Genomic DNA, 24,481 nt, shown 5'->3' with positions numbered 1-24,481 from the left:
CTAAAAATCAATCAACATCAAAAAAAATTTTAAAGGAAAAGCCTGGTTAAAGTATAATATAAACTAAAAATGGTAGACCCCCCCCTCCAAATCTAGCAAACCTGGTGGTTGAACTTCCTCCTGTGTACCCTTGTTTCTGGGTAGCCCAGCAAGCGTTTATTACATGTTTCTTCTTTCTATCTACCTCTAAATTGCCTGCTTTCCCTTCGAAATTCCAGACCACTGCCTCCCTCTCCTTTGTCCACAATGGCATATAAGTCTCAACTGCCCAATGCTTCCTTGGGTCTCATATTCTTGTGGCACCCCTCTACATGTATATCCAAATAAATTTTGGACATGCTCTTTCGTTAATCTGTTAATTTGATTATTAGCCCAGTGAAGAATTTAAAAGGTAGGAGGAAAAATTATGTTTTGCACCCCCCCATAAAACAAATGGTAATGATCTTGATAACGACAGCTAATATTTTGAAATCTTATCATATGCTAGTACTTTTTCCCATGCATTTTCTTAATCCAAAAATCTCTCCAAGGAGTCCGTGCAACTCAGGCTAAACCTGCACTACCACTTGGAGTAAAGAGCCTCGGTGATTTATTTAACTCCTCATTTGTAAAATGAAACGAAGGCACACTCAGTCCCTTCAGGATAGTTGTGAGATTAAGAAAATCACCACAGGTGAAATGCTTAATCCTGCCTTATACAAAATAAATACCACTTTTAAAAAATCCCTCCAAGCTAGGTATTATTATTATTCCCTCCCCCCCTCATTTTACAGGCGGGGCAATAGAGGCTCTAAAAGGATAAGTAACTTGCCCAAGATTTTAGAGCCACTGAGCGGTGGAATTAGAAGGGCTCAAGCCACGCTGAACTAACAGCACACACACACTGGTTAGTCGCTCTGAGTTCCCACAGCACTTTGTTTTCTTACGAAACAGAATTTATTTACATCACAGCCTGTTGTCTTCATCATTCACTAAACTATAAGCTCTTCAAGGGCAATGTTTTTGTAACCTAAGTAATCAGCAATGTGAGACACACGGAAAGTACTAAAAAATGTATGACAAAAAAAAGTGTCAAAAACCATTACACCGAGACTGAACCTGGATACTGTTGCAAATTACCGCAGGCTGGAAGAGCTTCGTTCACCTGAATTATGCATTGAGATGAGTTCTATTAATTGGTTTTGTGAACTTGTTGGAACCCTCACGCCCATTTTTCATTCCTCCTTTTTTGCTTAAAACAAAAAAAATCCACGACTACAAACTGCCTAAATAGAATGCCCTTGCACTCAAGTAAAATTTCAGGTAGGCACACTGAAAGCCTTAATTGTCCCTCTGTCGCATTTTTTTGTTTGTTTTATGAATCTGTCAACTTACTAACCTTAAAAAAAGCTGCTGCTGAAAGAAAAGTGTAAATTAAAAGAATTCAGTGTAATGGTAGAGAAAATGTCTCAATGTTGAATTCTAATGTAAATCATCTGGTTCTTATAAAATAAAAGTAGGACGCTAATCGAAGGTGGCATTAATTATTTACATGTATAATTCTCCCACTAATTGTACGGCTCTCGGCCAAGGAACTCCCGTGGATGTAACACTAGATTGTAAGGACCCTTTTGCTTCCATCTGTTCGTGACCGGGATGTGGGTGGACAGGGACTACAACAGCGATCTTGTAGCGGACTCCGGTCTTTTCTCCTCCATCCGGCACCAGCCGGAGCTGACACCCCCACGGAAAACAGGAATGCGCCTCCGCTCATTCCCCAGCTGCCCAGGATGGCCCGTCCACTTCCGCGCAGGCCCCGAGCCCTACGTTCCGCCAGCCGGCAGGCGCACAGCCTGCTGGGATGTGTTTCTTCTCCGCGTCGGCGGACCGGCGGACGGTCGGAAGCCGGTCCGCTGGCATTCTGGGGCGTGTAGTCTCGGGTTATTCATTGGCGTGATCAGCACCCGCGGAGGAGCCTGAGGCGATACCGCAGACTGCGGCAGGTCACGTGACTGCAGTCTAGCGCGCGGCTCGCCCTGCGCCTCGCGCCCCGGCGAGTTCTCGTCTGCGCGCGGCCGTTGCCGCGGAGACGACGCAAGTCTCCCGGGGCGCGTAGCCCCTTCTGCACTCCCCCCTCCCCTCTTCTCCCACCACAATGAGATCCTAAGATGGCGGTGGCTGTGGCGGTTGGCGCCGACTGGCTGAGTTAGGAAAGGCGGCCATTGGGCCCGCGGCGGCCAGGGAACGTGTGGACTTTCCCTGCTGCGGTCTCCAGGGGAGGAACGCGGTCGGTGGCGGGGTGCGGGGTCTGACCGTTACTCCGCTCTCGGCCGGAGCGGCTGCTTCGTTTACAGGTAATGCGTGCGCGTCCCCAGCCCTTGGCAACCGAGGGCTGCGCGGCGCCAGGGGCGGGAGATCAACCGCTGTGGGACTCTTGACCCCGTGGGGCCTGGCTTCGGGCCCACGCCTCCCTGTGGGTTCCTGGGGCTTCTCCTTGCCTACTTCAGGCGGTCCGCCCTCGTCCGTACCGAGCGACGCCATCTCGGGGTGAGCATCCAGGGACCAGTTAGCGGCGGTGGAGCCCCCTTCTTGCCTCCCCGCCCCTTTCTTTTTCCGGCCTGGGGCTGGAGGCCGCCCCGCGTCCCGGGTGCCTAGGAATGTCCCTCTAGTGGAGGAAGAGGAGCCGGGCTGTGGTTTGGTTCGCAGAGTCAGGGGGTCTAGTTCTCCAAAGCAGGGGGCCTCAGTGGCTCTAGTTTCCATCATTGCGTCCCCTCCCACCCTATCCTCCAATTCTATTCTTTGGGGTCTCAATGCCCAGAATTCGAGGTGGAAAAGGGCAGGGGAGCAACGACGCTGCTTTCGGGGTGGGTTGTGAGCAGCGCGATTTCTGCTGTCTCGGGTGTTTGTGGAGCAGAAGGGTCGCGGGGGGCGTTCCTGACTTTCGCTAAGAGGTGCTTTATTCTTGCGACGGGGATGTTAACTTACTACCTCCCCCCTCCCATTGCTCCGCATCTCCATCCTTTTCTGCAGGTCCAGTTAGGATGGGCCTAGGATGGGGAAAACTAAACGCCAAGTGCGGTTCGGGAAACGTTGCTTGCTTTGCAAAAACTGGTGTTTGGGGATTAGGTGGTAGCTAGGCCCGGGTAGGGAGGCGGGTCCTCCAAACTTTTCCTCCCGCGGCCCACTGCTCTGGAGCGCGCCTTGTCTGAAATACACAATTTTATTTTATTTTATTTTTTAACGGGTTTGAGGTCTGTGTCGTCTGCCCTACGGGTGACGGATCGTGTTTTGGCGCTGGAAGGAGCCGGGCTTTTAGGGCGCCCCCACCACCCCTGCCCCATAAACTGCTTTCCAGACTCCGCCTTCTGGTATTCTCAGGTTACTGGAGTGGGTGTTGTGGAGCTCGGGGTGCACCTGCTTCTTTCTTTCCCTAGCACCTTCGTGGTGAGAGCCACTGGAAGCCATGAAAATACTGAGTTTCTGAACTGAAGGCGTTGTGTTTTTACGACGACAAGGGTATTTTTAATAAAAATCAAATAGCTCTTAATAAAGAAACCTTTTTACCCCTCATTGGCTAGAAAAGTTCTGGAGTAGTTTGAGTTATTGGAAGTGAATGACTTGATCAGTCCGAAGAGTAAACTTGGCATAGGTCTTTACGTGATTATTGGGGTTAACCTCTTTTCATTATATTTCAAAGGTGATATTAAGGTAGCACATTGGTGTTTGATAGAATCGTACCCATTTGGAGGATTTCAACGTATATATATATACCACATTGTCTTCTGAAAGGATTAAAGTGACTTGAATTTAAGATCCTGAATAATTGAGTTTTTCTTTTCTGTTGATTTACAAGTATATTTTAGGTATAAATATATTTGTTATCCTCTGCTTCATATTGTAAAGAATTTAATAAAGTCTTTTTTTTTTCCTCAAAAGCAGACAACAACTTTGAAGTGTGAAGTAGAAAAAGCTGTTTCTGAGCTGCAAAAACTAGTTTCCAAACAGGTAATTTGACATCATATATGTGATTATCCTTCGTGTTGTAGTGGAAGAAGACTCGATGATGGAAACTGCTAACAAAATACCAGTGCATGCCCTGGATGGTGTGGCTCAGTTGGCTGGAGCACCGTCCCATACTTGGAGGAGTCCGGAGTTTGATTCCTGGTCAGGGCACACACCTACATTGTGGGCCGTGTCCCTGGTTGGGTGTGTGCTGGAGGCAGTGGACCCATGTTCTCTCAAATTGCTGTCTGTTTCTCTCCCTTTCTCTGTCCCCCACCTCTCATCCTCTCTCTGGAATCAATAAACATATCTTGGGTGAGGACTAAACAAATAAATAAATTAAAATACCAGTGCATCGTTGAGGGCCCTCTCTGCCTAATAAACAAACAGTCTGGGTTTGCTGGCCTGTTTGCTTACTTTTTGGCATGCCACTTCAGTTTGCGTTCATACTTTTGTTATAAGGGAACCATGTCACTTGTAATTGTTAAAATGGGGAATAGTTTATGTAACACCTTTGAAATATCTGTCTTTTCATAGAATTTCTTCAGACTGTTTGAGTTTGAATTTGTCCTAGAATAGATATAGGGATAGCCAAATCCATTTATTCTTAAGTAATCTTTTTCAAATTTGCTATTAATTACCTGCTCTTAATTTTTATACACAAACTATTTTTTGAGCTTGTTATACACACTGAAGTTTAATTTTTTTCTTTTAGCTGTCTAAAATTACCTTAAACGTTAGTTACTGTGCATCATCCAGTACTGGTTATGTAGAGATACTGTCTGAGCAGCAGAATAAAGTCAGTTTAACTTCATTGAGGGAAAGTTAAGTTTGCTCGGGTCAATTTAGAAATTAAATGACTAACAGATGAGGATGAGAAGAAATTTTGTTAAGAATGTTTTAGAAATAATTGCTCTTTTAGGAAAATCTCAGTCCGTGTTTAATTCAGTTAAAATTTTAAGGCAGCTCGTTTTCTAAATTTGTTGAATATGTTCTTGCTTTCTAGGAAAGCAGCCAGATCTTCAGTTTCTTTATGAAACAAGATGATCCTTGTGGGAAAGTACAGATTGACAGTGGATTTATATCTTAATTATACTTTTCAGTAGTAGTTTCTTTTTTAATTAGAAGACTGTAACAGAATAGGATAGGAAAAATGGAACTTGGGAAAGGTCAAATGTGAGTGTTTGCATTAGAGTTCTTACCACTGAGGTATGTAGATAGTAGGAGTTTGGCAGTATAAAAAGAATTGTAAAATCAGGTATAAAGTAAAATAATTTCCCTTTTAACACAGGAAAGATGGATAAGATGAAACAAAAACATATGGCTGTTGGGCTCATTCACATGAGAAGAACTTGGTTTTCTCGATAGGGGATTTGGCTATTTGTTTATGAAAGGGCAAGTTTATTTGAGATACGGGAAAACATACAAAGTTTTTGGAATTATCACAGTAGGAAATTAAGTGAGAAGCAAATAAGGGGTACATAGCAGTGCATTCATCTTACAAATTTAATTGAGTGCCTTCATGTGCTACTTAATGATTATAAAGTACTGGAGGTTTGGTAGTGAGCAAAACAGACTTGCTTCCTTACCTCATGGAGTAATTCACATTTTGAAAATGTGAGGGTGTGTATGTGTGTGTGTCTGTATACAGTATAGTACACTGTGATAATGGGCACAGGCAGCGACGTTTTGTAACTGTTTGCCCACTTTCACAGATTGAGACTAGAAGCAGAAGCAACCATTAGTTGAGTTGACAGAATAGGCCAATAGGTGAGGAAGTTAAGGATGCGAACACAAGGCATTTTTGGAATGGCCTACTTGGGTTGTGTTTAGGAAGCAAGGATGAATGGATTCCTGGAGAGAGAAATGACAGGGTCAAGAGCAAGTTCAGCTGGAATGAGAAAGAAGTAAAATATAAAAACTTAGGGTAAGAAAGAGGGATTTCGGAAGCTCAGGACCTTGAACAAATTACTACTTCAAAGTGGAAACAGCATTGGCATAGAGAAGATGAGATGGATGTTGGAACTGAGGCCAGTCCTATGAAAATCATTGCTCGTGTTCAGGTCATGAGAACAGGGAATGCAGTGCAGAGTGAAACCATGAGCTCCTTGTAAGCGCAAGATTCTCTTGGGGGGATGCAGTGGGAAAGTGCCTAAAGTAGGGAGAGTGATGGTTTTGCTGGCTAATGTGTTCAGAAGAGTTCAAAATGTTCAAAATTAAACATTAACTAAATAATAAGGATCTGTAAATGGTATCCTTTCCCCATAAATCTCGGACCCTAGAAGAGTAGCATTTTTTTAGAAAGAATTTTCAAGGAGATAGTGCTTTCAGGGATTTGGAATTTACTGAAGCCAAAGAAGTAGGAGGAATGTTTGGGGAATTATGTTTGTAGTGGTCCAGTAGAAGTGATGATAGGTAGAGCTGTTACAAGTGAGAATGGAATGAATTGGCCTTGATAATAGGGATTCAAGAATGAGGGCAGTGGCATGGGCTGATTTGCCTAGAGAGGTGTATATAATTGATGACAAAAAAGTGCCATAGATTTTGGATATAAATTATAGAGAGGGAAAGGTCTTAGCAAGCAGAACTTTGTGTATTAGAAAATTAATTGACTTCAGGATTCTCAGTTTTTGTAGAAAGCAGGGATATGTTAGATTTTATTGGTGGGAAAATGTTCATCGTAGAGTAACTGTAAAGATAGACCTAATGCATACTCGCCACCTAGTGAGTTCTAATGAAATATCTGTTGATTCAAATAGGTATGGCAATCTATAAGCCCCCTCCCCCAATATTGTCAGTTTAAAAAAAATTTATTGATTTGAAGGAGGGGCAGGGAGAGAAAGAAAGAGACATTAATTTGTTGTTCCACTTATTCACTCATTGGTTGCTTTTTGTAGGTGCTCTGACCTGGGATTGAACCTGCAACCTTGGTGTATCAGGATGATGCTCTAACCAACTGAGCTACCCAGCCAGGGTTTGAATTTTTTTTAATTTGAAGGGGGTAATTATAGAGATATTTTAAGTTCTAGGAAATTATTGAAATTTTCAGAATGACTCAGTAAACTGGAAAATATTCTGTATAATTTTCTGGTACTTGATCATCTTAAGTACAGAGAGAAGAAATTGAGAAGTTCCTCAAATGAAACTTGAAATAAACAGTATATAGTATCAAATACTTAAACATTTTCTTCTCAGTTTCCATTAAAAGGGCTTAGTTGTACACTATTAAGATTTAAAATAGTGTATGGCATATTTCCTTTTTACCATCAGGAGAAGAACCCCAAATAATGCAACCTTTAGAAAACTTGTACTGGTATATAAAATGCCATTGTTGATTATTTGTGACCCTAAGTAGATATTTTTTTAAAAAAAACTGTCTTTCACATGTTATTTTTGGGGGGTATTTCTAAAACCTTGATTTAAAGCAATCAGTTGAGAAGTAAGGTATTTCCAGAGATGATTATGAGTAATTTAGTGCCATTTGAAAAATACCTGAATTTTAAAGATTTTAGGAAAATAATCTTTTTTCTTTACCTGATTACTAGATTTCTTTGAGTTTCTTCTTTGTCTTATTTCAAACGTAAATCTTAGTCATAGGTATTTTTGTGGTAATTAATGCTGTCACAGGTGGCCAACCTTGGGGTATCTCTGGGCCACACTGGAAAAAGAGGAGTTGTTTGGGCCACACATTAAATATGTTATGACATGTAATCACAAAAAATGTCACGTTTTAAATAAATTTATGATTTTGTGTTGGGCTGCTTTACAGCCACCCGGGGTGCGTGTGGCCACGGGACGCAGGTTGGGCATACCTTCTCTGTAGTGAGAATTCTGCAAGGATTTTCTTCGGAAAGATCAGTCACTGAGAGTAGCTCATAAATTGTCATAGTATTTTTGCATTTCATATCCTTGCAAGATAAGGGAGCAAAATAAGGCTGTCAAAATGGCTAAATGAAAATTTTAAGTAATTTTTTCAACATTGTTTAGTAGGTCATAGGATGCCTAGAAGCGCTTGTTTAAAATAGAACAATCTTTACTTTTCCCCACTAAGCTCCCCATACCATCACTTACCACTGTCACCAGTTGTTTTCCATGGCTTCAGTTTTCCATCTCGTCGTCTCTAGTAAACCTGCCTGGCGAAATCTCAGCCTTGGACTGGGTAAGTGGAATGTTTACGCCAAGGCTGATGGGCACTGCTGGGAAGAGTCCACACTGCAGATGACATCAGTAAATGCTCTGCTCTCACTTGGGTCCTTGCTGCTGCCAACCATTCTGTTTCCTACTCTTCTTCAGTCTTTCAGACACTACCATCTCACTTTCTCTCTCACGGTTAGTGAGCAGTCTTTCTCCTTCCTGTCCCTTACGAACTCTTTCAACTTTCTACCACAAAATCTGCTAACCAGACTTTCAGGTCCACTTTCTTCTTTCCTTTTGTTTCGATAAGGAGATGTGTTTCTCTGCCTGTGTAAAATTAATCATTTTTCTTGTGCCCTGGATTCCAGCCATTTCCACTTTCTCAGAGACCACACACTATTTTCTCACTACTTTTTCCTTCTGCACCTTCAGTATCTCCTCTGTCCTAAGTCTTTCCCAACAAATTTTAAGCATACTTAAGATAATGCCCCTGTAACAAAACTTTCTTCATGACCACCTCCACCTGCCTTCCTCCACAGACTGATTCCTTGAAAAAATTCCCTGATGACTTGCTTTACGTTTTCCCCTTCCCATCACCACCCTGCTGAAATTGCTCTTCCTGAAGAAGGTCATCGTCAGTCACCTGTTGCTGAGTTCAAGTGGACACTTCTCAGTACTTTTCTTCCATGACAAAGTAGTGTCTGGCATTCTTATTATATCCTCTGCTTCTGTACAGTTTTCTCCATTTCTAGTACATGCTCCTGGTTTCCTTCTCGTCTTTTTAAACCTTCCCAGTCTTTTTTCCCTCTGTCTGTATCTTAAATATCAGTGACCTTCAAGGTTCAGTCTTTTTTTCACTTACTCTTCATCTCTCCCTGAGCCTTCTTTTGTACTTCAAGTCTTTAATGAGTGGATGACTTGCAGTCTCTCTCCAGCCTAGATTTCACTTCTGAGAGGCTAGTATTTGTCTGCTACACAAATTTAATTGGGTGTACCATAGGTATTTCAAACTCAACATTTCTAAAATGGAACTCATTGTTTTTTCTCAACAACAGAAACCTGTTTCTTTTCACATTACTTTGAATGTATCATCATATGCCCAGTTTAAGCTGCAGGTTGTTCTAGGAGTCATCCTTTTGTTCTTTCCTCACTGCCTCGTCTCCCTCACCAGACAGTATTAGTCACCAGTTCCTGTTGATCCTGCCATGGAAATCTTGCTTGTATTGGTCCTCTTTTCTACATACCTAGTGTTTTGGTTATTGGAAGTCTTTCTATATAAGTAATAGTTTATAATAATAATTACTATATAAGTAATAGTTTATATTAGCATGTCTACAGAATAAAATTTAGAAGACAAGTCCTACATTTTTAATGGTGATTTTGAGGTGGTTAGGAAGGTTGGCATGAAGAGAGAAAAACTTGGCTTTATTTTCTGCCTTTTATAGGGGAGATACTTACTGTCTTAGATGAGCTGAATGTTAACATTGAGAATTGATCTACGTGCAATTATTTCTTTAGCTTTATACTAATAATTTCACTGCTATAGGCATGTGCCTTTTAAATGCATTTGGTATTATGTTGTTAAATATTCTACCTCTTTGTATGTCAATTACAGTGTAGCAGTAGACAAAGTTGTTTATTTAATAATCTTAAATGGACTTTATTTAGGAAGTAGTATTTTTAAAAAATGGTTTAAAAATATGTGATCCATTTTTTCCAAGCTAGCATATTCAAATTGTTTTAGAATCTTATTTTAATATTTTTCAGCCATTAGCCTAAAAATAGATCCTTAGAAAAAGCTTTTCAGTTTTGAGATTTATCATAGTATACAAAACATCTTTCCAAATATAGTCTTTTTTAATTTTTTTAAGAGTTTTACTTATTTTTAGAGAGAGGGAAGGGAGGGAGAAAGAGGGAGCGAAGCATCAATGTGAGGAACACGGGGCTGCCTCCTTGCATGTGCCCTGACTGGGGGCCGAACCTGCAACGCAGGCTCGCGCCCTGACTGGGAAAGAACCAGCTTTGTGGGATGACACCCAGCCTTCTGAGCCACCTGGGCTGGGGCTCCAAATACAGCCTTAAAAAGTTTGAAGTAAACTGAGTTTATTACTTTACTGATAGGAAAGTGTTAGATGCTCTATTTTGAGGGAAAAATTGATAAGTAAGAGTTTTTATTAAATAACCTTAATAATTTTTCATGCTTTTAGTACTTTTAAATGTGGCAATGGTATTGAGCCTATTATTTGATATTTAGTTTGTTTTTAATTTATCATAATTATAGTCAAAAGATAGTTTTAGTTCTTGGTACAGTATTGCCAAAATGCTTTCCAGAAAGGTTGTACTAGCTTAAGTTCTCACCATAGTGACTGAGAGTTGTGGTTTCTCTTTGCCTTCATGGGGATTTGGTAATGTATGTAATTGAGCAAATTTAATAGTCCCTTATTTTAATTTTCAGTTGGACTATATTATTTTTATCATTTTATGTTTACTGATTTTTTTTTGTAAATTGACCATACTTAATTTTAGGGAGTTTCTTTTAGTCTTTTTTTTTTTATTCATATAGTAAAGATTTTAACTGTATACTTCATATTTACTTCATGTTTTTTCCCTCAATTTGTCACTATTTCTTTTCAGCTACTTAGGATTCATTTTTTTGTGAATAAAATCCATTGAACTTTCTTCATTTTATTTCTACATCCCAAATAAGTAAGATCTCTCCTTTTAAAGTTCATTCTGGTTTGTCTGTTGGATTTATTTAATCTTATTAATCTATTTCCTATCTCACTGTTGTAGTATAAGGCAGCCTTTTTCAGTTGGAGAGAATTAAACTCTAATGCTCTGAGCCCCCCTTTGTTTACTGTGAATTAATTCCTCTCTGTCTGCACTGGTACTGGCTATGTAACATCCTTGGAAGAATTGAGAACATAGTCACTAAAATCATTTTTCTGTGTTCCTTTTTGAGATGAAGAATCTAAGTTAAAGAAAGGCTCTTAAAAGCTCTAAATAAATCTTTTTCAAAATTATTAGCAAATTGTCTCATCAGTTGAATAATCCTGCATCATAGAAGTCTTGAGAGGATAAAATGCACATAAAATACTCAGCATGGTGCTTGGCTTATATACAGTAAATACCAACATATAGATTTACTATAATTAATTTCTTTATTACTTTTTTCTAATTTTGTATATTTTAGGGTTTTCTTTTTAGGGCTGGTACTAATGTAACCATACAGGCACTCAACATAGTGGAATCATCTTGGGACTAGTTTTTTACTCTTCTACCTCTATTGATACTCTCGCTTTTATTTTTTAGACAGTAAAATTTTTTTTTGTGGCTTGTTTATTGTTACTTGTTTTGTTAAATTTCAAGAAGAATTACAGTGGGATTTTTCTTTCAATTTTATTAAGCCTATACATTTAGGAAAAATGGCATGTTTATAATATTTGTCTTCCCACCAGGGAAGATAGTTTGATTTTCTACTTACTAAAATTTTCTCTTCTGTTGTTTTCTAGAGTTGAATGGTGCTTCCCCACATAGGGCAAATTTTATTCCTAATATTTTATTTTTTCTGTCACTAGTGTCAGTTTTTCCCCAGTATATTTTCTGAGAGGTTATTGGTGATCATTTTAAGTTTTGAAGGTTTTATAATGCATATTCTTTAAAAATACCTTCTCTCTTAATAACATTAATATTCCTTATTTTTCTGTTTTTTTAGAACTTCCAAAGCAACACTAAATAACTGCCGTGTGTCATTCTTGTTTTGGTCCTTATTTTAATAGGAATGGCCTTCATGTCTTATTTAAAAATTGTTGGCTATTGGTTTAAAATGTACTTTTTTCAACTCTGTAGAAATTATTAAAGTAATATATGAGGTCTGTCCAGAAAAAGTCCATCCATTGTTAATATAACAAAAATGGTTTGTGCGACACGGATATAACCTGGCAGCCAAGGAGAGAGGAGTAGAGTGCACATGCGTGAACACTGTACTAGTCAAGTGAGGGCAGTAGATGCCATTGAGTGAGCATGTGTACTGTGTGGCTGTTACATTCAAAATGACTGAGCAAGTAGAGCAACTAGTCTGCATTAGATTTCATCTTAAGCTTGAGCATTTCTCTACAGAAACTAATCAGATGATTCAGAAGGCCACAACTGTGGGCAGCTGGTGATGGGCAACTTTGTCATGACAACGTGCCAGCTCATGTATAACATCAAATCACCCAGGTGACTCAGCCCTCCCCACAGCCTAGATTTGGTGCCCTTTCATTTCTAGCTTTTCCCAAAACTAAAATCACCTTTAAAGGGAAGAGATTTCAGACTGTCAGTGAGATTCAGGAAAATACAACGGGGCAGCTGATGGCTACTGGGAGAACTGTGTGAGGTCCCAGGGTGCCTACTTTGAAGAGGACTGAGGCGTCATTGTCCTATGTACAATGTTTCTTGTATCTTGTATCTTCAGTAAATGTCTCTGTTTTTCATATTACATGGCTGTATACCTTCTGGACAGACCTCATGTGTTCATTGGGGGGAAAAAACACTAGAAAAATACATATAGCTATGAACAGTGTCAGTGTATTTATACTACTAAGATTTTTTAAAAATTTGAAGTATTGGATTTTATCACATCCCTTTTTATTTTGAGATGATAACATTTAACTTGCTCTGTAATCTGTTAATACATTATTCTGATAGATACCCTAACATTAAAACATCCATGAGATAAATCCTACTTCTTCATGGTTGATAATCCTTTTAACACTGCACTCCGGGTGATGAATGGACTAAGTTAGGGTCTTAGAGATAAAGAGCCTGGGATTTATATTCATCCTGGACATTTTTAGCTGAATGACCTTGACAAAATTATCTGACTCCTTTGAATGTTAATGTTATTGTTTGTAAAATGAGAAACCTATTATAATCCTAATGTCTAATAGCCTTTTCTGGCCCTTGAATTACAAAGTTGTCCTACCGTCTCCTCTTTCACTCAGCACCCTCTCCCCCATCCCCAACTCATGCAGTTCTATACCCAGTGGAAATCCAAAGTCCTCCACAGGATATGTAGAAATCTTAGTTTCTCATGATAATCTCTGCTCTTACACCTTTGCTTTTGCTATTGCTGCTCCTGTTTCTCATCTCTTTGATCTAGTTATGAAATTCACTGCCTGCCTTTATTTTTCACAAAATCCCCAGTAATACAACTTAAAAAAGGGCAGTAGGCAGCAATATTTTGAAAGTGTTTTTAGCCACTTATTGTTGGCTTTTACTGGCCATCCACCCATCTAGTCCTCCTTTCTGCCTGCTTTCTCCTCATCTTGCTTACCATTACCTTCTTTGTTACTAACACCAAGCCTTTCTCCATGTTCCATGAGGAACAGTTCTGCCCTCTGAATCTTTGACACAGAACAAATGCCCAGGTCTTTGGGAGGTATTAATTTCTTTTCTAAGAGCACTTTTGGTTCTAGCTACTAATAACTTTTTCCTTCCTCATGACCTTTTAGGACTTTGTTGAATAAGTTAAATGAAATAACCTTAAAACCTGCATGCCAGCATTCATAATGGCTACTCAGAGGTTTTCCTTCCCCTCCCCATCACTCCAGCAATTGAACTCATGTTAATCATGATAGGCCTACAACAGCTAAGTCAGTGTTTGTGTGTGATTTGGCAGGGCCTCTTTTTATTTTGTAAAATCAACTTTTCTGTGATGCATTTATATTGCTGAGCTTCATGGAATGGCTTAAAAATTAGAATGTGTTTTTACATATTTAAAAGGTTAGTTTTTACTTGTTTTACAGAAAATTAATTGTTAAAACCAGTATGGCTGCAGGAGGAGGTCCTTTTGAAGAAGGCATGAATGATCAGGATTCACCAAACTGGAGCAATGAGGGTGTTGATGACCGACTCAACAACATGGTATGATGCTTTTATCGATGGTATGTCATCGGCTACCAATAATTAAGACTCACCTTTCCTGTGACTCAGCTAAGTCAAGTTCACTGACACTTTGTAAACACATTTTTCCTTGCTGGCCAAGATATTAAATGATACTGGGCTATTTGTTATATTAGTGAAGACATTTTTGTTTGCAAGTAAGATATCAACTTGAGTTAGCTTAAGCCAAAGAGGAAGTTTTTTTGATAAAGATATAAAGCTGTTTTATGAAAAACAATTTAAGGAAATAAAGTTGGGTTTTAGAAAGGGACAGAATAAGGAACTGCAAAGTTGTCAAGAATTACTCATTCACTTCCCTTACTCTCCTTCCAAGTCCCTGTAACACAACTGTTTCTTCACAGACCGGCTTTCTCTCTTCTCTGGTCCACGTGGTGCACTGTAGCTGCCCTTTCTTTCTGAAGTTTTCAGTCACAGCTGCAATTAAATACTGACCAGTAGTCTCTTAAGTTACATGAGAAATTTTAAAGTATGATTCTTCCAGTTTGGAGTAGATGTGCATCTTGTCTCCAGTCATCTGGCCGATGAGGTGGGGCAGGTAGAACAAGAGGTTGGCAGGGACACCGACACGTGGACTGGTGTGAAGGCATAGTCTGTGGTGAAGGGCGTTTTCTTATAAATGAGGAGAATATACCAAAGGTTTTACTAGCATAAAACTAAAAGATTCTTCTAATCTGAATACGGTGGGAATTTGTAGACTTTCTGTTGAATGAGTTAGGTTATGTGGGTAGAACTTAGTAAATAAAAATGTTTTCTAGTTAAAACATGAAGCATTTTTGTCATCAAATCCTATGTAACATATTGTTGTCTGTAAGCCCCATAATAAGCTATATTTACTGCTCACCACATACTAGGTACTGTGCTGGATGTTTTTATGTATGTTATTTTTAGTTGTGTTTTCAAGGTGACACTGTTTTAAAGATTAGGAAACTAAGGCTGTGAGGAGTTAAGTAAATTGCGTAGGGTCATGCAATGGAGCATTTCTTCAGAAAACAGTAATTACTTTAGAACCCAGGCTGATTTCAGATCTGTTTTCTTGTACATACTGACTTTAAAGGAGGCCAGTAAAGGTATCTATAATTCATTTCACTGTTCAGTTTATAAATAGTAAAGAACCATTTTTAAAAGTGCTTTTGAAAGTATTTAGACTGACTCCAGAGTTGGAGCTTAGGGATTTGTATCTGGTAACGATCTGTGAAAAGGAAAGCAGTCTATTTTCTGAAGGACAGCCTGTGAAATTTAGACCAGCCATAACGGGGGTAAAATGGGTTAGCAGTAGTAAATAATTGTCTCTAAGACTATATTTTTATGTGAAAAGTGTTTCGTCGTTTTTAAGACTGACCAGAATTTTTTTAAGAATACCAAATTATTCTCCTGGTTTGATAGAGACCACATTAACTCTTCTTGCTTTTACTTTTTTTAAAGGATTGGTGTGGCCAACAGAAGAAGGCAAATAGATCATCAGAAAAGAATAAGAAAAAGTTTGGTGTAGAAAGTGACAAGCGGGTAACCAATGACATTTCTCCGGAGTCGTCACCAGGAGTTGGAAGGCGAAGAACAAAGACTCCACATACGTTTCCGCACAGTAGATACATGACCCAGATGTCTGTTCCAGAGCAGGCAGAATTAGAGAAACTTAAGCAGCGGATAAACTTCAGTGATTTAGATCAGGTTAGTGAGTTATTTTAAAAATCAGTATATGACTATGGAAAAACTTTAAAAATGGATTAAATAATGTGTCTTAATAAAAAGTCAAGCTGTTTATTATTTTTTTCTTAGTATCTGTGCAAATGGAAAGAATTTTAATCAGTAGTGGTGGGAACTGTGTTCTTTGAAGGGCAACAAAGCCTTATTTCTGAACTTTCTAAGGACAAGTCTCTTTGGACTTTGTACTGCATGACTAACTTAAATGATTTCATTATGAAACTAAATTTTGCATGTTAGTACCAAATCAGATTGCTATTAAGGAAAAGTTTAGAGTACAGTGGAACGTTGGTTTTAGAACTTAATGTGTTCCAGAAAAACTGTTCGAGAAGCGATTTGTTTGAAAACAATCTCCTTTGTTTGTTGCCTTAGAGACGCGGGACTGATCATGCAAGTGTCAGCGTGAGAGGGTTGTCAGGTAGAGAGTCGAGGCCCAAAGTTCTGTTAGACAACTGATGCATTTTCTCCGTGAACAACTTGATGGAATTGTTTGATAACCGTCATGTTCAAGAACTGAGTTTTGACTGTATTTTTGGTTCAGTGTGGAATGTGCTGGATAAACTTGTTTAGAATAAAACTATGTTTGTATTTATATAATCACTGAAATAAAAGTTTAGAAGTAAGAGGAAGTAGAAATGGTAATGAACTAAAGGTGGTACTGAGCTTTGCTCTTTTTAAAAGTTGTGGTAAAATACACATAACAAAATTAACCATCTTCACCTTTTTTAGTTTAGTTCAGCGACATTGCATACATTCACCTTATTGTGGTACCATTACCACCGTCCAAGTACAGAACCCTTTTCATCTTGGAAAACTAAAACTCCCTCCCATTAAACAACCACTGCCCACTCTCCCCTCCCCCGCACCCCCTGACAGCCCCCATTCTACTTTTGGTCTCGGAATTGGACTTCCCCTGGTGCTTCATCTTGTACTAGGTATAACAACTTGTGCTGTTGGTGTTGAGTTCAGTGTTAATGAACTTCATATATGTTTGTCTGTCGGTGACTGGCTTATTTTACCCAGCATAGTGTTCTCAAGGTTCAAATGTGTTGCAGTATGTGTCAGGATTTCCATTTTTTTAAAGCTGAATAATATTCCATTTTGCATAAATGATAATGAACTCTTAATATTTTACTATTACATCTGTACTTTACAGAGATAAACAGGTTTCCAAATATGCATAAAGGTACATCAAGTCTGGTATGGTGATGGTCATATATCCTTTGTTCATCTTTTTACCAGTTATTGAACACACATGCCAAGCACTGAGCTGAGTACTTTTTCGTGCGGGGCTTCATAAAGACTCATGTTCATGCTGATGTTCACATTAATTAACATTGATTCACTGGGTTCAAAGCCTATATAAAACTGTGAAAAAGTAAGACTAGCACTATGGGCTATAAGTATAGTCCATATTCGTAGTATTTTATGTAGACTAATCTTGCTGATAGTCATCAATTGAATAGGCTGACAAAATTAGGAATAGGTTGTACCAATCAAATTGTGATATTTTAGTAGAATTTTGTAGATCTGAAGCTGTTTCGTGTTACTACAAGCTGAATCAATATCTGATGGTGAAACTCAGAACATTGAGATTTCTTTAATATTGTTGAATGACTAACATTTGTGGATTTGGTTTCTTTTTCATATGTAGAGAAGCATTGGAAGTGATTCTCAAGGCAGAGCAACAGCTGCTAACAACAAACGTCAGCTTAGTGAGAACCGAAAGCCCTTCAACTGTTTGCCTATGCAGATTAATACTAACAAGAGCAAAGATGCCGCCACAAGTCCTCAGAAGAGAGAAGTGACCGGATTGGCACAGTGTAAAGAGTTGTTTGCTTCTGCTTTAAGTAATGACCTTTTGCAAAGCTGTCAAGTCTCTGAAGAAGATGGGCGAGGAGAGCCTGCCATGGAGAGCAGCCAGGTGGTAAGGATTTGTTTCTTTTGCTCCTCGCCTTCACACACCTCAAAGTATAAAACATTAACATTAGAAAAATTGTGTTAGACTATGCGTGTAGGAATTTTTGTTAGGTAGACTTAAAGTACTCCTTCATACTTTACATTAATCGATCTGATTTATTCAAAATAAATTTTTTTTTTAACCTAAAACGATTGTAAAAATGACTTATTCAGGTAGATCAGGGCTGCTGTTTTTCTGCCAAATGCTGTATTGCCAATTTTTGTACGGGGGGGTTGGGAGCAATGTGATTAATAGCTTGTTGTAAGAATTTTTTTAAATGATGGCATAATTCTTTTGAAAAGTACTTTCAAAGGTATTTATAGTACTTTAAATTTATAAATAAACATAAGAAAAATTTATATAAATAGTTGGGTGTGCAGTTCTATAAATAAATTTTCAGGTAATGTAAACACTAATTTTGAAATTTTTAAAATTAGCAGTAATTGGAGTTGTTAGTATTGCTGATAGTTCTGATTAAATTCTAAATTTGATTCAGATGTTTTGCATGTATGAATTTACACAGTAATTAGAAGTATTTTTATAGCTGAAATTTCAAATCTGTAAAAATTACTGCTGTTGAATGAATTATGCTCAATTTTACATACTGTTTACTTTTGTGCCTTTTTAAAAAAAAATTTCCCCAGCAGGTTGTGAGCAGGCTTGTTCAGATTCGTGACTATATTACCAAAGCTAGTTCCATGCGGGAGGATCTTGTAGAGAAAAATGAAAGATCTGCTAATGTTGAGCGCCTTACTCATCTCATAGATCACCTTAAAGAACAGGAAAAGTCATATATGAAAGTTCTCCAGAAGATCCTTGTAAGTTGCGGACCTCTTAAATAATGTGTGTGTTGCTTTCGTAGCTTATCAGTGTGCACGTACTGACAGCACTCTGGTGCGGCCTCAGAGGAGCTGGCGTGTTTCCAGAAAACTGTGCCATCCACTAGAACGTTTCACTGCCCTTCTTAACACTTGTATGATTTATGCCAGTAAAGTAGCTCAGCCTAGAGGAAAGGAGGAGGAGGAGGGTGCTCGAACTGTAGATTCCGCTGTGGGGTCTGGTCCTGTAGCTGAGAGCACATCCCTAAACATAGATGTGCAGTCTGAGGCTCAGAGACCCTGGCAAGCGGCTTGTTGGTAATTAAAGTGCTAGAAATGAAGGCTTAAACTTTTCTGTCATTTTATAAGATTATATTTTTATGGGCATTCCTTAATGAAAAGCATATTTCAGGGAAGAAACCTCAAATTGTTAATGGTGAATATATTTTTAAACATGGAAGTTTAAAAATTTTATTTACTAACATTAAAGATAGTTTTAATGGTTGGTTATAAAATCTAATCATTCTGATCTTCAGCTTAAAGAACCATGGTTTTTCTAGTTTGTTTCATTTAGCACAGCTTAACTCATTTTGAACAGCATTGGGAAAGTTCACATTCATCATAGAGCTAAGAGCTGTAAGTATAGAGTATCATTGCTTGTCATATTGTCTGTTGGAAGTCTCCAAGTTTGTTTGCCATTTATTTGAAGGCTGTTAGGATTCTTTATTTCTCAGGTTAGCCTACACCTGAAGCAAACCAAAAGATTAAAAATTGAAATGAAGATGGGACAAGGTAGCATTTTCATTGTGATTTATTCACAATGAGAAAAATACACTAACTTCTGACTCTGCAAAGTGAGATTTAGTAAAAGGGAAAGGTGATAGACCTCCTCAGAATGACAGGGAACTGAGGTCCAATAGGAAATACAGCCAACATACATCTTTCGAAAAATAATCAGGAATTTACAGAATTTTGAGTAAAGATTTGTAAAATAAACTTCATGGAAATTAGTGTGCTTTGACACTAGTTGGCTTTTAAGCACTTTTATTTTAACAGATGCACCTGTACCCGTGCATTAGTATACTTGAAAACCTGTTACCAGTAAAGCTTTTCTTTACCAGTAAAGCTTTCATGTTACCAGTAAAACATGGTGTACATTTATTTTTCTTTCTGGGATGTGTTCTAAATACCATTCAGCATTAGAAATTTGAAGGTTTGTTTCCTTTTAGTATTGACCTGCATAGTTTCCCATCTGCTTCCTTTCTCGTTCCTGCCCTTCTTAATTTGAAGAGGGAGTTTGAGTTTTTTTCTGCATTATTTTCACCAGGAGATACTCAGAGACTTGATTGTAACAGTTGCAAAAGGATAGGTTCTGCTGTGGGGGAATGATTTTTCTGTTCATGGTGGTGCTGGGAATAATTTCTTCCTCGCATTTCATTCCAGCCGAAGTGGAAGGGTTGGGGGCCTATGGGGAAAGGAATTCAGTTGTGGAGGAGTGGAAAATGATATAGTTGGTTATTTATAATTTATCTGTAGTGCTCACCATGAAAAGAATTTTTTTCATAGCATAAAATCATATTTTGAAAGTTGATTAATAACCCAGCAGCATAAATGTTAAAATATGCTTCAGCAGTTGTATAAGTTTAAAATTACCTACGATAAGATAATTATAATGAGTAATAGACTAGTGTACCTGAAAGGTAAAAGTCTTAAGTTTATTGACACTTGGGGAGGGTGGATTGACTTTTTTTTTTTAAATGGATGGTAAATTTATTGTATTTATTTATGAGTGGCTTGTATGTTAAACCAGAGTTTGTGCTAAGAAGTTAATATGCTATATTATTTAATAAAGGAGGCATCTTTTAGTCTGGGAATTCGGCCATGCATTGAGAGCAAACTGGGGAATTCAGCTTCACAAGAACAGGTTTCAGACTTTGAAGTCCAGAAGGGAAAGGTAACAGAACTCCTTAGAACGACAGGGAACTGAGGCCCAGTAGGGAATATAGCCGAAAACGTGGGTTTCCCTCAAAGGTGTACTTCGTAGTATTAACATGGGAAGCCTGTGAGTGAGCGACTCTCTTGTTCATAGTTCCTCCTTTTTATTTGCTTTTGTTATTACTGTTACTCCTTAAATATTACTGTATTATAATACTAATATATTATTAACTATTATTAATACAGTTAATTATACTGTAATTTGCTCGTTAAAATGCTGTTCTTTAATGTTTTTATTTTTTCTGCTTGCTTATACTTCTCTCCATGTATTATATTTGGCATTTGTTTTGAATTTGCAATCACAAAGGACTTGAAACTTGATCCATTTCCCTTTTTTTGCTATCGAGAACTCAAAACATAACAAATATTTTTTGCTATTGAGAATTCAAGACATAACACAAATACAACAAAATATTTGCCTTGGCCATTAGTTGCCTTTTTAAATTAAATATTTTTAAAATTTATCGATGAGAGAGAGAGAGAGAGAAACATTGATTTGTTGTTCCACTTATTTATGCATTCATTGGTTGCTTCATGTGTGTGCCCTGATGGGAGAATGAACCCACAGCCTGGACGTGTGGGAGTGACGCTCTGATCACCTGAGCCACCTGGCGGGGACCTGTTGCCTTTTGGTTTGTTCCTGTTGGAAACAAAACTTTTTTATTTTTAAGAGAAGTACTTAATCACTTGACTTCGTTTGCTAATGTTTTTGCAATTTTTTTCATCTGGTGTTTCCTCTAAATGTTTTTTCTTTTAACTTTTTGTGATTTGCATAAAGGCACTCAGGAAAGGTTTAAAGACAACTGTTTGTGTTCCAGTTAAACAGTTTGAGTAAAAAATGGCATTTCTAAAAGTGCCCATATCCATTTGGCAAGAATAAAGGAGTATTTTAATAACAGTATAGAAAGATGAATTTTATATGTTTTATTACTAGCTTATTACCTAGGATTAGTCTTTCTTTTCTGTTAGGTACATGTTTTATATTTTTTGTGTCTGTTTAAAAATGGCAAAATTTAACCTCTAGGTTTTTATTCTCCCCCCCCCACCCCCGACTCCCACAAAAGATTGAGGATACAGTTTGAAATCAGCTCAGGCGATGTTACTATAAAGTGTTTAGCAGAAGATGCCCCAATTTAACAGAAAAGTAATAAAGTGGCTGGTTTATTTTTAAAACTGCTGGCATTGGAGAAGAGAAAATGAATGTGAAGCACAATAGATACTCTTTGGAACTTAATGCTCTTTGAGTCTTCTGAATAGTGACAAATGGAACTTAAGAGTTCATAATTACTAAAGCATAGTATCTGCCAGTTTTTCCCTAAGACCTTACATTTATTTATTTACTTAATGGTATTTTTTATCATTACCATTGATCCCCCCATGGCCCCGTCTACCTCCATCCACTCCCTCCCCTCTGCAGTTGCCACATTGTTGTCTGAGTCCATGACTTCTTTCTGTTTTTTTTCTCTTTTTTGCTCTATCCTTCCACCCCCCCCACCCTCCTAGAGCTGTCAGTCTGCTTACATTTACTCTTAAAAACCACTTTTCTGTTTTTAAGTTTCTTGTATTAACGTCCTTGTAAATGAATATTTTTCTCTCTTGAACTTGCTTCTTGGAGTTTATTCTGAGTCTCTTTAATTGTTTGATTCTTAGGGCCATCCTAGGATTGTTCCATCAGTACTTCGCTCATAAAATCATTTAAATTTCTTAGAAAAATTCCAAATTGCCACCAACTGACTATATTCTTGCTCTGCTATGCAGAATGTCATTCTCTCTACCCCACCTTCATTCTCTCCTTCAACATATTACCATAATGTTGTATTCTCTTAGAAGAGTAGGGGGGAAAAGTTGAGATCTTAACTGAGATTCAGAGCTTAAAGCAATTTTATGGGTTGCAGCTTAATAAGTAATGATTAATATTCCCAAGCTGCCTATAAGGGCACAGTCCATTTTATAGAACATTGTATGGATAGGATGACATTTTGCAAAATTTTTAAACAGAAGCCTCTCACAAATACTCAAGTCCTCATTGTTTTCCCATACTCATCTTTCCCCCTATATTTAATTCCAGCTCTTAGAGCATTTATCAGCTTTTTAAAATACCATTTACTCTTTTTTGCTATTATTTTCATTATTTCTAGTTATTGAATGTCTAAGTTTATCTCCCAATTCAGACTGTACTTCTTCAGAGATTGTAACTTAGACTTCTGACTTTAGAACTATCTAAGTGCATAATTTCGGGGCAGAGAGTGTGGTGTAAAAAACACTACATTAGAACCTAGGAATCTGACTTCGCCTGTGGTATTAGTTCAGTCATAGCTTTATCTCCTGCGGGCTTATAATTCCTCATCTTTCACATAAAAAAAATTGGAGTGCATAAGTACTTTTCAGCTATAAAAATATACTCAGGCCCAGGCCGGTGTGGCTTATTGATTGGAGAGTCATCCCATAAACCTAAAGGTCAAAGGTTCGATTCCTGGTCGGGGCATATGCCTAGGTTGCTGGTTCTGTCCTTGGTCAGGGTGCCTATGAGAGGCAACTGACAGTTGTTTCTCTCTCACATCAGTGTTTCTCTCTATCTCTTTTTCCTTCCCTTCCCCTTTCTCTGAAAATCAGTAAGCATATCTTTGGGTGAATGTGTGTGTGTGTGTGTGTGTGTGTGTGTGTGTGTCCATGAAGAATTATTGGAGGAACCTCAGGTGAATAGAGAAGACTTAGGGTTTTCTGAAATTGGACTGTTGTCTGTCTGTAACTCAGGATGTAATGCCCAAGTTATTTTTTTAAATCTGTAAAGTGAAAATGTGTTTGTTGAAAGTGACTCAGAAAGTTTAATATGTATTTGAAGGGCGGGTGTAGGCCTGGCTACCTTTTTGATCTCTGTTCCATGTGTGCACCATTCCCTGGGTATGTTTTTATCCCTAGGTATTTTTATCTCCATTTTCTCACCTTCCTCTATATTTGACAGTAGTTCCCACCTACTGCCCTTAGTTCAGTTTTTCTAAGTATTGTTGTGAAATGTTAGTTTTATGGATGCAAAAGTTATTATGCAGTAATAAAACCTCACTAATTTTGAAAATTGTTGGGAATTCATTTTTAGATTAGTGAAAAATCTGAAGGTAATTGCGTTTACTTTAATAAATTGTTCCGAATTCTTTATAATTATAGTCTCAAAGTTTCGCAGTGTGACTAACAAGGATTAAAGTTCTTATAAAAAGTTTGCTTTTTAAAGGGTAAAAATCCATAATATTAAATTGTTTAGTAAATTCTTTAAAATTAGATAGCTTTCAGGTTACTTTGAGGTCTGAACTACTTTTGAGAAATGAGAGAATTATAAATTAGGTGGAGCTGTATACATTCATAAAGGTTATCCTTTTTATTCCAGGATGACATTTTGCCTTATAATTGTGCAGTGTTTCTTCTCCTAATTAATTGCCATTGATACTTTGTCGGAGTATTTGATATTAGTCTGGTGACATTTCTCTTAGTCAGTCCATTGAGATCCGTACCTATTTGGGCCTGGTTTTACATTTTACCCCACTGACTTTGATGAAATTATTTAGGATCAAATCTGACAACGTTAACTATTGATAGTTATCCCTGTCTTCAATTTTTTTTTTTGAGCTGTAAATAGTATCGAAATAAGCCAAAACTAAAAAGATGAATTTTGACAGGAAAAATTAAATACATATTTCTAAGTTAATAGAAATATTTTATGTAAATATTAGGTTAAATCATTAAAATTTTAAAATACAAGATTTTTTAAATGGCAAGTTAATGGTGGAAAATATGTTACATATTTCAGGCTTAATTTGGCTTATAATTTATTTAAATTTGTCTTTTTGCTTAATTGACTTTTATTTTTTCTTGTTGGGTTACATTTAGATAGTTCTAAGTTTTTAAAACTTGGTTTTTAAAATAATCTGATCCTGTACTTTTAGGCAAACTGCTA

General features: G+C 37.8%; 1 protein-coding gene across 24 annotated transcripts in view; it reads left to right on the top strand.

The window, feature by feature from the left end:
* The first annotated feature begins 1,948 nt into the window (after positions 1–1,948).
* Positions 1,949–24,481, top strand: part of PCM1 (pericentriolar material 1) — an 86,667-nt gene continuing 64,134 nt past the window's right edge. For 7 of the 24 annotated variants that reach the window (XM_045197255.2, XM_045197258.2, XM_045197252.2 and 4 more), the window contains exons 1-6: positions 1,950–2,333; positions 3,919–3,984; positions 13,905–14,022; positions 15,484–15,729; positions 17,417–17,689; positions 18,367–18,540. In XM_045197255.2, coding sequence (XP_045053190.2) covers positions 13,927–14,022; positions 15,484–15,729; positions 17,417–17,689; positions 18,367–18,540 — 789 coding nt within the window. In that variant the 5' untranslated portion in view covers positions 1,950–2,333; positions 3,919–3,984; positions 13,905–13,926. Of the gene's footprint in view, positions 2,334–3,915; positions 3,985–13,904; positions 14,023–15,483; positions 15,730–17,416; positions 17,690–18,366; positions 18,541–24,481 lie in introns of all 24 variants that reach the window. The other 17 variants (XM_045197260.2, XM_045197254.2, XM_045197250.2 and 14 more) reach the window with 7 other exon arrangements.

The sequence above is a fragment of the Desmodus rotundus genome, chromosome 13 (assembly GCF_022682495.2).
Source record: "Desmodus rotundus isolate HL8 chromosome 13, HLdesRot8A.1, whole genome shotgun sequence".
In the NCBI taxonomy this organism is placed as follows: Eukaryota; Metazoa; Chordata; class Mammalia; order Chiroptera; family Phyllostomidae; genus Desmodus; species Desmodus rotundus.
Note: the sequence above shows the minus strand (reverse complement) of the source record. Positions and strands in the feature narration are given on the sequence as shown.